The 14310-nt window shown below is 37.6% G+C and overlaps 1 protein-coding gene across 1 annotated transcript in view; it reads left to right on the forward strand.

Moving 5' to 3' along the window:
• KDM5A (lysine demethylase 5A) overlaps positions 1-14310 on the forward strand; it is a 97509-nt gene that overhangs the window by 31835 nt on the left and 51364 nt on the right. Inside the window, exons 11-13 of the mRNA XM_047865909.1 lie at positions 8098-8279; positions 10174-10336; positions 11880-11999. Coding sequence (XP_047721865.1) covers positions 8098-8279; positions 10174-10336; positions 11880-11999 — 465 coding nt within the window. The remainder of the gene's footprint in view (positions 1-8097; positions 8280-10173; positions 10337-11879; positions 12000-14310) is intronic.

Here is a 14310-nt window from a genome sequence, read left to right on the forward strand (position 1 = left end):
ACTGTGAGATCATAACAGCCAAAGTCAGACGGATGCTTAACTGAGCTACCCAGGCACCCCAAAACCATTTTAATTAGTTTAATTTTTTTGTGTGTTTATTTATTCTTGAGAGACAGACAGAGCATGAGTGGGGGAGGGGCAAAGAGAGAGAGAGAGGAAGACACAGAATCTGAAGCAGGCTCCAGGCTCTGAGCTGTCAGCACAGAGCCCAATGTGGGGCTTGAACCCACCAACTGTGAGATCATGACCTAAGCTGAAGTTGGACACCCAACCGACTGAGCCACCCAGGTGCCCCAACCATTTTAATTAGTTTAAAACTTTGATTCCAGTTTAAAAAATTTTGCCTCTTTGTGTTTGAAGTGATTTAAGATTTTTTTAAAAAGAGTTACATTTCTTGATAGGTTCAAAATTAAGTTTCCTTTAACACCTGAGCAGGTAGGTTTTCAAATAATGCATTTAAACTGTAATATATATTGAAGTTCTGTCAAATAGGAGATGACCCTTATGTATAAAGCTGAATTAAGATGATCATTCACTTCTTTTTCTCATTATTTTGGTCCTTTTCACTTTTCCTTTCCTTCTATATTGGCAGTGATTAAGAATTTTATTTCCTATGAAAAGAGTTACACATGGTTAAAAACAAAAAGTTATATAGTGCAGAAGGATATATAGTTAAAAGAATATCCTGGGGCGCCTGGGTGGCTCAGTCGGTTGTGTCCGACTTCAGCTCAGATCATGCTTCTTGAAGTTTGTGGGTTCAAGCCCCATGTCAAGCTCTGTGCTGACAGCTCAGCCTGGAGCCTGCTTGGGATTCTGTGTCTCCCCCTCTCTCTGCCCCTCCCATGCTCATGCTCTGTCTCTTGATAATAAATAGAGATTAAAAAAAAATTAAAAAATAAAAAAGAATAACTATCCCAGTTCTCTTAAGGTTAGTATTTGCAAGGTATATCTTTTAACATTCTTTTACTTTGAATCTGTTTGTATCTTAGAATTTAAAGTGTGTTTTTTGTAGGAGGATATGATTGGATCTTGCCTTCTTAAAACAAAAAATGCTTACTTTTATTTATTTTTGAGAGCGTTGTACATGTGCGTGCATGCCAACAGGGGAGGGGCAGAGAGAGGGAGGGAGAGAGTCCCAAGCAGGCTCCGTGCTCTTAGCATAAAGCCCAACAGGGGGTTTGAACTGTGAGGTCATGACCTGAGCCAAAATCAAGAGTCGGCCACTTAACCAACTGAGCCACCCATGCCCCAGGATCTTGCTTTTTTAAAAAACCTAGTCTGAGGGTTGCCTTTTGATTGGAGTATTTAGTGTATTTACCCTTAATATAATTACTGACACGGTTGATTCATGTCTGTTCATTTTGTGATTTTGTGTCTTGTGGTTTTTTTTGTTCCTCTGTCTCTGTGGCCTTTTTTTGGTGTTAAACAGATATTTTTCATAATACCATTTTAATTCCTCTAGATTTTTTTGTTTTGCATATATGCTTTTTAGTTATTTAGTGGTTCTAGGAATTATAATATGCATCTTATTTATTTATAAAAGTTTATTTTTGAGAGAGAGAGAGAGAGAGAGAGAGAGAGAGAGAACACGTGTGTGCATGGGAAGGGCAGAAAGAGAGGGAGAGAGAGAATCCCGAGCAAGTTCCACGCTGAGTGCATAGCCTGACTCGGGGCTCGATTTCATGAACTGTGAGGTCATGACTTGAGCCAAGATGAAGAGTCAGAAACTTAATTGACTGAGCCACCCAGGTGCCCCTTTTGCCCCTTTTTAACTTTTTAAATGGTCTTTACACAGCCTACTTTATGTTAATATTGACTTAATTCTGGTGAATATAGCAACTTTTTTCTTCATTTCCCACTGTATTGTTATACATTATGTCTACATGTTGTATAAACACGACAACACAGCAATATAATTATTACTTTAAACCATCTTTTTTAAAAAGTTGAGAGAAGGTAAAAAAATACACATATACTCTTACCTATTTACTCACAAATAACACCATTTCTGATGCTCTTCATTTATTCCTTTGGGATCCAACTTACTTTTTCAGGTCATTTTCTTTCAGGCTGGAAGACTGCTTTTATTTGTAGTATGGGTCTGCTAAGGAATGAATTTTTTCAGTCTTTGCTTATCTGGGAATGTTTTTATTCAGGCTTTTAGTCTTTCAGTTGTAAATGCTTCTCAGTTTTTTGTCTTGTTCTGTTGTTTGCCTTTAGTTGATTTATAGTGCCTTAGAAATGGCTGTTTTGATAATTTTGTCCAGATTTATCTTTGTTTTTTGTGGAGGGGAATTGCCCAACCTCTCCATATGACCACTGCTGGAAATTCTTTACAATTAAAAGTCTCCCTCCTACCCAGATCACCAATGTAACAGAGGAAGACAATATTTCATCTTCTAGCTGTTCTTCAGATACAGTGATCTATGCAAGCATTTTATTTATTTATTTATTTATTTATTTATTTTTAAAGTTTATTTTTGACAGAGAGAGAGAGAGAGAGACAGAGCATGAGTCGGGGAGGGGCAGAGGGGGCAGAGAGAGGGAAACAGAATCTGAAGCAGGCTTCAGGCTCTGAGCTGTCAGCACAGAGCCTGATGCAGGGCAACTCACGAACCAAACCGCGAGATCATGACCTGAGCCGAAGTCGGACGCTCAATTGACTGAGCCACCCAGGCGCCCCTCTATGCAAGCATTTATATATCACACATGCAGAATTGCATATTCTTTTTAAAAAGAAATGGAGTATACTACTTACGTGGTCTTACCCTTTTTGTTTTTTGTTTTTGAGTCCCTTCAGGCCCTGTTCAGTCCACCCTAATTCCTTATAGCATTACTTACCCAGTTTATTCATGGTACCATCTCATTGGATATTATGCCAACCAGTATCTGAGCACTTAATGTGTGCTGAGTTAAGTTTTCATTTTGTTTCATTTCTTTATGATCAAAAGTTACATCTTTTGGCTTTCTTATTATTTTAGCCTTGTTATTATATTTTTCCTTCTGCGTAGGTAGAGTACAGGTTGGAATAATCAGGTTAGGATAATATAGATTAGAGAATACACATTGGGTTTTACCAAGGGAGAAAGAGAATGATTACAATAGATGGAGAACATAGATAATATACAGATGGTTTGTTCAGTATCACTGAATTTAATCTGGTTTTTATAGGTATAAGGAAACACATCAGAGTTTCTTTATACCCTTCCTTTGCCAAGTGGTGGGCAATTACTGAATTATTGGGAAGAGACTTTTTCTGCCTTTTTCTGAATTTTGTTTCTGTTCTGAATTTTTTTTATTAAAAAAACTTTTTTTTAATGTTTATTTATTTTTGACAGAGAAAGAGAGTGTGAGCAGGGGAGGGATAGAGAGAGAAAGAGACATAGGATCTGAAGCAGGCTCCAGGCTTCAAACTGTCAGCACAGAGCCTTATGCGGGGCTCAGACTCGTGAGCCACGAGATCATGACCTTAGCCAAAGTTGGACACTCAACCGACTGAGCCACCCAGGCGCGCCCCTGTTCTGAATTTTTAAGTTGTTCTTAAACAGATATTTATATCTTCTGATCTTAAAAACAAGGTCACAGAGATTTTAAAGATTATTTTAAGTGTCAAACCTAAGCACCTAATATTAATAATACAAATATTAGTCTTTCTCCATGTTTGAGTTTTAAATGAATATTTATGTATTTCTGCTTTTGCTCTATTCACCTTCATGAATGTGAAGAAATGCTGGGCTGTAACCAACCATAGTATAAAGAGACAGGTGATACAACTTTTTTTCTAGACTGGATCATGGATTTGCTCTTTGTTTTCTAAGCAGTAATGTTTTTCACAGGATACTTTTGTTGTGTTTAAAGATAGAATGAGAGGACTTCTTTATTACAAAAGGATTTTAAGGACTAATTAGAGTTTGTGTAAAACCTTCAGACTTTTTACACTTAATATCAGTTACGGTAAAGTTACTGTACTAGAATAGCAGATAACTACCAACATTTCACTAGGCGTTGTACATTTGTGTTGAACTTCTGCATGAGATAGCTCTTGGTATCTGATAGCATATTTCTCTGGAGTCATAGTTTACTGGAGAAGTACTTCTGAAGTTAATATATTGTCTTATGAATACAATGTGCTCTACCAACAGGGCTTCTAAGGAATAAAAATAGGCACAGAACTTGAAACCTTGGGAACATTTTTTTCTTCTTGTCCTTGGCTCCATATTAAGTCATTGACTAAATCCTGTTAGTTCATTTTTCATTATTTTCTGTAGGACTGGCCTCTTTTCATACCCGTTACTACCATCTTTGTCTAGGTCCTGTCACATCATGTTGGGATGATTGTCATAATCTTAAATAATGACCACTTGTGTTTGGAGTCCCCAAGACCATCTCCAGGTTCAGTGATTTTCTGGGAGGACTCATGGCTATGATTACTATAGTGAAAGAATACAAAGCAAAATCAGCAAAGGGAAAAGATGCATGGCCCAAATCCAGAGAAAACCAGGTAGAAGCATCCAAGAGTCCTCCTAATGGAGTTACATAGAAGGCACTAGTATCAAATTGACAATGTGTAGGAAGTATTGCCTACCAGGGAAGCTCATTAGTGACCCAACTCAAGGTTTTTATTGGAGGCTGGTGACCTGGGCATCCTCTGCTTAACACATACTATAAAATCCCAAACTCCCAGAAGGAAAGCAAGTGTACATAAACTACATTGTATGGTCTAGGCATCATAAATCACTCTTTTTATTAGTGTAGGGAGCTGTTTGCCATGTAAGTTTCCACATACCAGCCAAGAGAACTTTAAGTAGGCTTTTTGAAGAATAGTAGTCTTAGGCCTGTTATGTTAACCAGATTTTCTGCTTACTGCTTGTCTCTGCAGTCATTTTAAATATATTGCTTTGGGGCACCTGGGTGGCTCAGTCGGTTAAGCGTCCGACTTCAGCTCAGGTCATGATCTTGCGGTTCGTGAGTTCAAGCCCCGCGTCGGGCTCTGTGCTGACAGCTCAGAGCCTGGAGCCTGTTTCAGATTCTGTGTCTCCCTCTCTCTCTCTGACCCTCCCCTGTTCATGCTCTGTCTCTCTGTTTCAAAAATAAATAAACGTTAATAAAATTTAAATATATTGCTTTTACTTAACATGTTAAGGTTGAGAGGTCTTCTGGAGTTCATTATGCAGTTCTGTCTACTTTTGTTTATGTTTCAAACTTTCCGTAAACAAAAGTTTAAAAATATTTAAGATACTATATTTATACTGTTTCATTTTTCAGATTCTGTTTTATTTCTTTTCTGAATATAGGATAAAACCTAAGCTTCTTAATTTAAGGTTAAAGGTCCATTCTTCTTTTCTAGTCTTATTTCCTGTGTTTCTGAGTATGACTAATTTCAGTCTTCCCCTTCACCAGCCAGGACAGTATATATTCTGTCTTTCTGTCATTCATTGTCACATCTTATCTATTTTTCTAAGCTTTACTCAGGTTCTTCTTTTCTATAAAGTTTTCCTGGGGTGCCTAGGTGGCTCAGTCGATTGAGCCTCTGACTTCGGCTCAGCTCATGATCTCGCGGTTCACGAGTTTGAGCCCTGCATGAGGCTCTGTGCTGACAGTTTGGAGCCTGGAGCCTGCTTCAGATTCTGTGTCTCCCTCTCTCTCTGCCCCTCCCCTGCTCACACTCTGTCTCTCTCTGTCTGTGTCTGTCTCAAAAATAAATAAACATTAATATTAAAAAAAAAAGTTTTCTTAATGATGCAAACCCACACTAATTACCATTGTCCTCTGAAGAACTAAAGAATTTACTCTTTTATCTGTGTTTGGAGTTTCATGTGTATACTGTTGTCTTGAAACTTTTTGTATGTAGGTCTTACCTCTTCAACTAGATTGATTATGTTTTCACACAACCAGCTGACCAACCAACTAAAAAACATACTGAATAGTATTTTTTGAAAACCTTTTTTAAAAAGCATATTGAGGGTATGAATCGTATTTCATTACTATTTCTTTGTTTTTAATTTTTTTTAACGTTTATTTATTATTGAAAGACAGGGAGAGACAGAGCATGAGAATGGGAGGGGCAGAGAGGAGGAGACACAGAATCTGAAGCAGGCTCCAGGCTCCAAGCTATCAGCACACAGCCTGACATGGGACTTGAACTCACAAACTGCGAGATTATGACCTGAGCCAAAGTTGGATGCTTAACCGACTGAGCCATCCAGGCGCCCCTATTTCTTTACTATTTCTTAATGGCATTCCTACTTATTTTTTTAATATTAAATATAATTTATTGTCAAGTTGGTTTCCATACAACACCCAGTGCTCATCCCAACAGGTGCCCTCCTCAATGCCCATCACCCCCTTTCCCGTCTCTCCCACGCCCCATCAACCTTCAGTTTGTTTGCAGTATTTAAGAGTCTCTTATGGTTTGCCTCCTTCCCTCTATGTACCTTTTTTTTCCCTCCCTTCCTCTCCCCCATGGTCTTCTGTTAAGTTTCTCGGGATCCACATATGAGTGAAAACATAATGGTATCTGTCTTTCTCTGCCTGACTTATTTCACTTAGCATAATACTCTCCTGTTCCATCCACATTGCTACAAATGGCCAGATTTCATTCTTTCTCATTGCCAAGTAGTATTCCATTGTGTACATAAACCACATCTTTATCCATTCATCAGTTGATGGACATTTAGGCTTTTTCCATAATTTGGCTATTGTTGAAAGTGCTGTTATAAATAAACATTGGGGTACAAGTGCCCCTATACATCAGCACTCCTGTATCCCCTGGGTAAATTCCTAGCAGTGCTATTGCTGGATCATAGGGTAGATCTATTTTTAATTTTTTGAGGAACCTCCACACTGTTTTCCCGAGTGGCTGCACCAGTTTGCATGGAATTCCTACTTAAACCTATGATGGACTTTCTTATTTTGTCCTCTGTGACTCTTAAGTACATATTTATAGTTTCCATTTTTTTGTGCTACAATGTGGATGATATCCTCAAATCTGACTTCTAGTTGACACATTCTGTCTTCAGCTTTGTCATTGGCTGTTAAAGCTCTTACTTTGAGGGTTTTATTTTTTCAACTCTGTATTGTGGAAAGTGCACATAATAATGAACTTTCCTCCTTCCCTCAGTACCTGGCATCCACGTTTAGCAGTTTTCGACTACCTGATAGAAGGCAGCTGGGTTCACTTTCTTCTTTGTGCATTCAGTCTGTTGTGATGTTACATATCATGTATCCTCTGGAAAATTCACACTACATCCCTGTAAGAATGAGTGTAAAAAGGCAAATAACATCTTAACAGTTCCTATGAGCATAGTTTGACTTTGCATAGTCCCGGAAATAGTTCTGGGTTCCCTGGACCCCACTTTGAGAACTCCCAGCAAGGATGATAAGCACTTTAAGGCTTCATAATGGTTTCAGGGTAGGCTTTTGAAACTCAGTGTCCAGCCCTTATATCCAGAGAAGCCTCTATGAAAACTCAGTCAGTAGCTTTCCTTTTTCATTCTGCCTTTCTTTCCTTTTTCTTTGTTTCTGGAAACTGGAAATTCTTTTTTCTTTTGAGTTCATCTATGAAACAAATGTTTTCATTATTATAATTTATCCAGTATTTCTAGGTGAGTTGCTAGTGGGGGTGGTAATGGTGACTTTCTGTGTCATCTTAGTCTTTGCTATTGGCATAAATGCAGGATTACATATCGTAGTATTCTGTTTTCACAATATCTGGCACCATGCTATAAATATTTGGGGAAGTTATACTACTAGGGATAAAATAGAAATATAATACTGTCCTATTAAAATGAGTCTCACATAATTTTATAGTAGTGTATTTGAGGGAGGAGTAGTAAAAAAAATTGCTTATATGCTTCAGAATAAACCAGAGGTATCTGAAATAACTAAAGGGAAATCTAAATGCCAGCTAGACAGGAGACAGGATTGAATAGGTATATGAGTTACATGTTGCAGAGAGCAAAGAGCATGATTCTATGGACTAGATTATTATAAATATGATATACAATTTTTACCTTATTTTAAAAGACTCCCTTGAAATTTCTATTGGGCACGTGTCATTTCTGATCTTTCATTTACATCTTTTTTTTTTCTTTATAGGAGTATGCACTTTCTGGTTGGAATTTGAATAATATGCCTGTCCTAGAGCAGTCTGTTCTTGCACACATTAATGTAGACATCTCTGGTATGAAAGTGCCATGGCTCTATGTGGGAATGTGTTTTTCTTCTTTCTGCTGGCACATTGAAGATCACTGGAGTTATTCCATCAACTACTTACACTGGTATATATGATCTTTGTTATATGTTTAGTAACCTTTTTAAAGGTGTGATATAGTATTAGGTGATATGTTAGTAAGAGCTGAATTTAAAAGTATTTCCTATCCAAAGTAGGGTAACATATTGAGAAGTGTAGAGGTCTAAGGATATGTATATCTCAGATACCTTCCCTTTTAAAATATGTGCATGCAGCAGAGCCTAGAGTTTTATTTTTTTATTTTTATTTTTAAACTATTTATTTTTGAGAGAGAGAGGGAGAGGAGAGAGAGAGAGCAAGCATGTGCATGAGCAGGGGAGGGGCAGAGGGAGAGAAAATCCCAGGCAGGCTCCACACTGTCAGCGCAGAGCCTGATTCGGGGCTTGAACTCATTAACTGTGACATCATGACGTGAGCCGAAGTAGGACGCTTAACCAGCTGAGCCACCCAGGTGCCCTCAGAGCCTAGAGTTTTAGACCAAATGATACTTATTTGGTGTACATGAAAATTACTTGGTGTATCTTTTGATATTCAAGGTAGAATGTTCAAAGCGTGTATATAATTAAGATCTGACTAAACCTTCAGTATTGGAAATTATCAAATGATTTTTTTTCTTTTTGATAACATTTTCCCTAAAAATGCCTGTTACATGTGTATTCATTAAATTTGTTGGCTGAATTTTTGTATCTCCCCCATAGCTTTTATTTACTTGCCCAGTTCCTTGTCCATTATTATGATATCAACTATATGATGTTTTTTTCTCCATTTGGAAGATACTACTCAAATCACTCTTTGCAGTGGAAAACTATAGTGATTTTATTTCTCTGCTTTATCACAGTGCTGTTTAATATGATAACTGCTAGCCAAATGTGGCTATTTAAATTTGTTAAGAATGGGGCACCTGGGTGGCTCAGTTGGGTAAGCATCTGACTTCAGCTCAGGTCACGATCTTGCGGTTTGGTTCGTGAGTTCGAGCCCCGCATCGGGCTCTGTGCTGACAGCTCAGAGCCTGGAGCCTGCTTCAGATTCTGTGTCTCCTCTCTTTGCCCCTCCTTGACTCATCCTCTGTCTCTCTCCCAAAAATAAATAAACATTAAAAACAATCTTTTTTTAATTAAGATACAATTAAAAATGTAATTCCTCAGTTATAGGAAACATATTTCAAGTGCTTTATGGTCACAGGTGACTAGGGCTGTATGTATTGGTTAGCACAGCTATAGAACATTCTCATGATTATAGTAAGTTCTGTTAGAGACAGCACTGTGGATTGTATTAGGATTAGGAAATGCAGCTATTTTATAAATATAGTATGACCCATTAAATCCATTTCCTAGGAGTATAATTTAGTATTATAAATGAACTCTAGTCCGCTAAAGTCTGGTACATTAATGGGGCCAGTTTGGTCCTTAAGATTTATAGATAGAATTCTTTAAGTTTTCAACAATTTCCAGCCTTGCCTTATTTTGTTGGATAGTAAGTCAACTTAATGAAGTTATGTAAAAGTAGTCTAGAGAGTACTGACTTTGACTTTGGTCGTTGTGGGGATAATTGGAATGTCCAGTGGACTTGAAATCAAGGTACCATGTCAGTATCCTTTAGAATGATGTTGGTTTTTCAGATAGGATCTTTCCTGTTTGAAATACTATTTGTTGATCCACCTTAAAGAGTTCATGTGCTTTGAATTGCTTTTCTAATAGTAGTGATAAGTTTGTGCCTGCCTATTTATATACTCTTGCCTTACCTTCTTTATGAACAATAGCTCATCAAACAATAGATTTATGAGTTGGTTTGCCAGGATTCAGGGTATATAATTTATGACCATGGGACAAACAAAATTAATTATAAATTAGTGGATTTGCATGAGAGACCCTGGCCTCATTGGTACCATGCTCACCTAGTTAAACAGTTGTTTCTTTTGCTAGGGGGGAACCAAAGACCTGGTATGGTGTGCCATCTCATGCTGCAGAACAACTGGAGGAGGTGATGAGGGAGCTGGCCCCTGAGTTATTTGAATCCCAGCCTGATCTCCTGCATCAGTTAGTCACCATCATGAATCCCAATGTACTGATGGAACATGGTGTGCCTGTGAGTCTTTTCGGGTCTCCTTTTAGTATTTTTACTTTAAATTTATGTTCGCTTTTTATTAGAATCACAACATATGCTTTGTTTTGTAACTGGAAGCAAAAGATCATGTCATTTTCTAGCCAAATTAGAATTTATATTCTGAAGGGAAGAACATTTTTTTGGTTAAGAGGTGTTTTAAAGTATTCATCATATTTTATGTATAACTACCTATGAAAATAGTCTTCTGTTTTCAGTAAACCATTATGTCCTGGTCTTAACAAAAATCTTGTATTCCTTATTAACCTTGTTTAGTCAAAGTGTAAGTATTTTAAGTGATAGTTGTAATAACTAATGTCTATCCTTTGGAGATCATTTTTCATGTAAAGATTTCACAGCCTCTTTTTATATGCAATAATGAAATATACTATGGATACTTTTTTTACTTTCCAACTTGGTTTTGATAATGATTATTAAATTTAAGCCACTGATACCTGATAAAGTATAAATATATACAGATTTGCTGTATATATTCAAATATTCATCACACCCTTAATGAGAAAGTAGTTTGAGTAATAGTAGTGTTAGTTTGTCTTTGAAGAGTGAATGTGTACTAGAATCTGAGACTTTTTTTTTTTTTAAGGTTTATTTTTGAGAGAGAGAGATAGGAGCGCAAGCAGGGAAGGGGCAGAGAGAAAGGGAGACGGAGAATCTAAAGCAGGCTCCAGTCTCTGAGCTATCAGCACAGAGCCCGACATGGGGCTCGGACTCATGAGCTGTGAGATCATGACTTGAGCCGAGGTCAGATGCTTAACTGAGCTGAGCCACCCAGGTGGCCCAAATCTGGGACTTTTCTAAAGACATATAGTATTATTATAAAACTAAGTGGGATTCAGGAAAACTGATTTTGGGGATATTTCCATATTACGTATGAACTAATTAGTTAATTTCCAAAAAATTATCCAAGAGTAGGAGGAAATTCCATCCTTTACCATGGTTGACAACACAAGGATAAAAGGAGTAAAAGAAAAAATCTCTTAATTGTAAAAATTTTGTCAAGTTTCAGAAACTAGTAGTTCAGTGAGTAACATTTCTCTTTGAAAATTTGTCTCATACTTTCTTTTTATGAATTATTATAATTTGTTATCAGGGACTATTTTAAGAAGGTAGAGTTCTGGCTGCTGCTTTTTTTTTTTTTTTTTTAATTATTTTTGGTAGAGAGAGAAACAGAGCATGGGCGGGGGAGGGGCAGAGAGAGAAGGAGACACAGAATCTGAATTAGGCTACAGGCTCTGAGCTGTCAGCACAGAACCTGATGTGGGGCTCGAACCCACGAACCGTGAGATCATGACCTGAGCTGAAGTCAGACACTTAACCGACTGAGCCACCCAGGTACCCCTCGGGCTCCTTTTTAAACCCTGATATTGTCTTCTGATAGGTGTAAATGAATGCTTTACTGTTTTTAATTTTAGTAAGTGCTGCTGAAAGTGACTGATAAAATCTGTTCCCCTTTTTTGTTGTTTTTATTTTGTTTTGTTTTATATCCCTGTTCCCACTTTGCATTTAGGTGTACAGGACCAATCAATGTGCTGGAGAGTTTGTTGTGACGTTTCCTCGTGCCTATCATTCTGGATTTAACCAGGGCTACAACTTTGCTGAAGCTGTGAACTTCTGTACTGCTGACTGGGTCTGTTCTATAGCAAGTAGCTGTTGTACGTCTACTAACACCCCTGGAAAATGCATCTTAGTTGCCATATTTGCATAGCTGGGGAGGGGAGGATTCATGAATATTTCAGTAGAGAGTAGAGTGGCTGTTATAATTTAGAAAGTTCAGTTTCCATTACACTTTTTATTTGGAAGATTTTATAGTTCTTATCCATTATTTTCCCCATTCTGTTTGAATTTTAAATGAACAGTTGATATTTTTTGAATCTTTCTTTTCTGAGAGAATATGGTTCTTCTAGTCTTTGCTTTATCTGAGCAACTTACGGATTTTATAATGACAACCAGATCTTTTTTTTTTTTTTTTTTTAAACGTTTATTTATTTTAGGGAGAGTACATGTGCACTAGAGCCAGGGAGGGGTAGAGAGAGAGGGAGACAGAGGATCCTAAGCAGGCTCCGGGCTCCGTGCCAACAGCAGGGAGCCCAGTGTGGGGCTTGAACTCATGAACTGCAAGATCACGGACTGAGCGGAAGTTGGAGGCTTAACCGTCTGAGCCATGTAGGTGCCCCTATAACCAGATCTTTTTAAGAATTAATTTTACCGGGGCATCTGGGTGGCTCAGTCGGTTAAGCGTCCAACTGTCGGCTCAGATCGTGGTCTTGAAGCCCATGAGTTTGAGCCCCGTGTCAGGCTCTGTGCTGACAGCTCAGAGCCTGGAGCCTGCTTGAAATTCTGTGTCTCCCTCTCTGTCTGCCCCCCCTCCCCCCACCACTATACTCTCTCTTTCTCAAAAATAAATAAACATTAAAAAATTAAAAATAAAAGAATTTTACCCATATTTTCCAATATTTAGCTCAGATTTTTAAAATATCCCTTTATTATTTTCCTTTTTATAGACAATTAGTTGATTTTACTCTTCCTGCCATTTTGTTTTATTATTCCTTTTAAAAAATTTATTTTAAAAAATTACTATGATATTGGATCTCTGTTGATATACTTTTGTTTAAATGATAATGCCAGTGATTTCTCTTTTGCTTTTTTGTATGAGATAGATATCAAAAAGTAATTACATATGATTATGTCATGTTGGTTGGGAAAAGACTGCAAATTTATGATACACTCTTTGACTTTGTTTTTCCTTTAGTGATGCTTTTCTGTCTCTCAACATTTGGGGAGATATATATATATTTTTTTTTAAGTATCTTTTTTTTAAATGTTTATTTATTTTGAGAAAGAGAGGGAGTGCATGCATGTGTGCTAGCTGGGGAGGTGCAGGGAGAGAGAGAATCTCAAGCAGGTTCTGTGCTGTCAGTGCAGAGCCCATCACGGGCTCAATCTTAACAGTCGTAAGATGAGTAGGATGCTTAACTGACTGAGCCACCCAGGCGCCCCTTGGGGAGGTGTTTTTTTTGTAATATTGGGTCTTATGTTTTCTGTAGCCACCTTAATTTATTAAATTTCATAGTGAATCATTTTTGTTTCCTTGGTTAACGGATGACATGAGTAATCTTATTTGATCTAGTAATTTTGAACGTTATTAGGCTTAAGGAGCAGTATGAGCAAGTTCGAGCTTAGGACTTGTCCTTGGGTTTGAACTCTGTTTTTGTTTTTAAGTTGATTTATTTTGAGAGAGACATAGAGCAAGTGGGGAAGGGGTAGAGAGAGAGGAAGAGAGAAAGAATCCCAAGCAGGCTTTTTGCACTGTCTGCATAGAGCCCGATACAGGGCTTGAACTCATGAACCATGAAATCATGACCTGAGCCAAAGTTGGACACTTAATCGACTGAGCCAATCAGGCTCCCCAAGCTCTATTTTTTTTTTAATTTAACTAACATTTATTAACTTTATGATTTACTTGTTTCTTGGCTAGCTGTAGGATAGGAAATAGAGGTAATTCAGAAACAAATTAAAGATGGTTTCTGCCTTTAATATTTTCACTGTTATTGATGTTTGGCCTTGAGCAGCTCTTTTAATTTCACTGGGCCTAAGTTTTTCACATGGTATATAAAGATGTTAAGATTTGCTTAATAACTTCAAATAAGTGAGATGATATATGTAAAAGTCCTTGAAACTCTGTAGAAGAAGGGTGTGATAGAAATGGGAATTTTTTTTTTTTAATTGTCAAGTTAGCTAACATACAGTGTAGTCCTGGCTTCAGGAATAGATCCCCATGATTCATCACTTACATACAACACTCAATGCTCATCCCAGCAAGTGCCCTCCTCAATGCCCATCACCCATTTTCCCTACCCCCATCAACCCTTAGTTTGTTCTCTGTATTTAAGAGTCTCTTATGGTTTGTCTCTGTCTCTGTCTGTCTCTGACTGACTTAT

The sequence above is a fragment of the Prionailurus viverrinus genome, chromosome B4, assembly GCF_022837055.1.
Source record: "Prionailurus viverrinus isolate Anna chromosome B4, UM_Priviv_1.0, whole genome shotgun sequence".
NCBI lineage: Eukaryota > Metazoa > Chordata > Mammalia > Carnivora > Felidae > Prionailurus > Prionailurus viverrinus.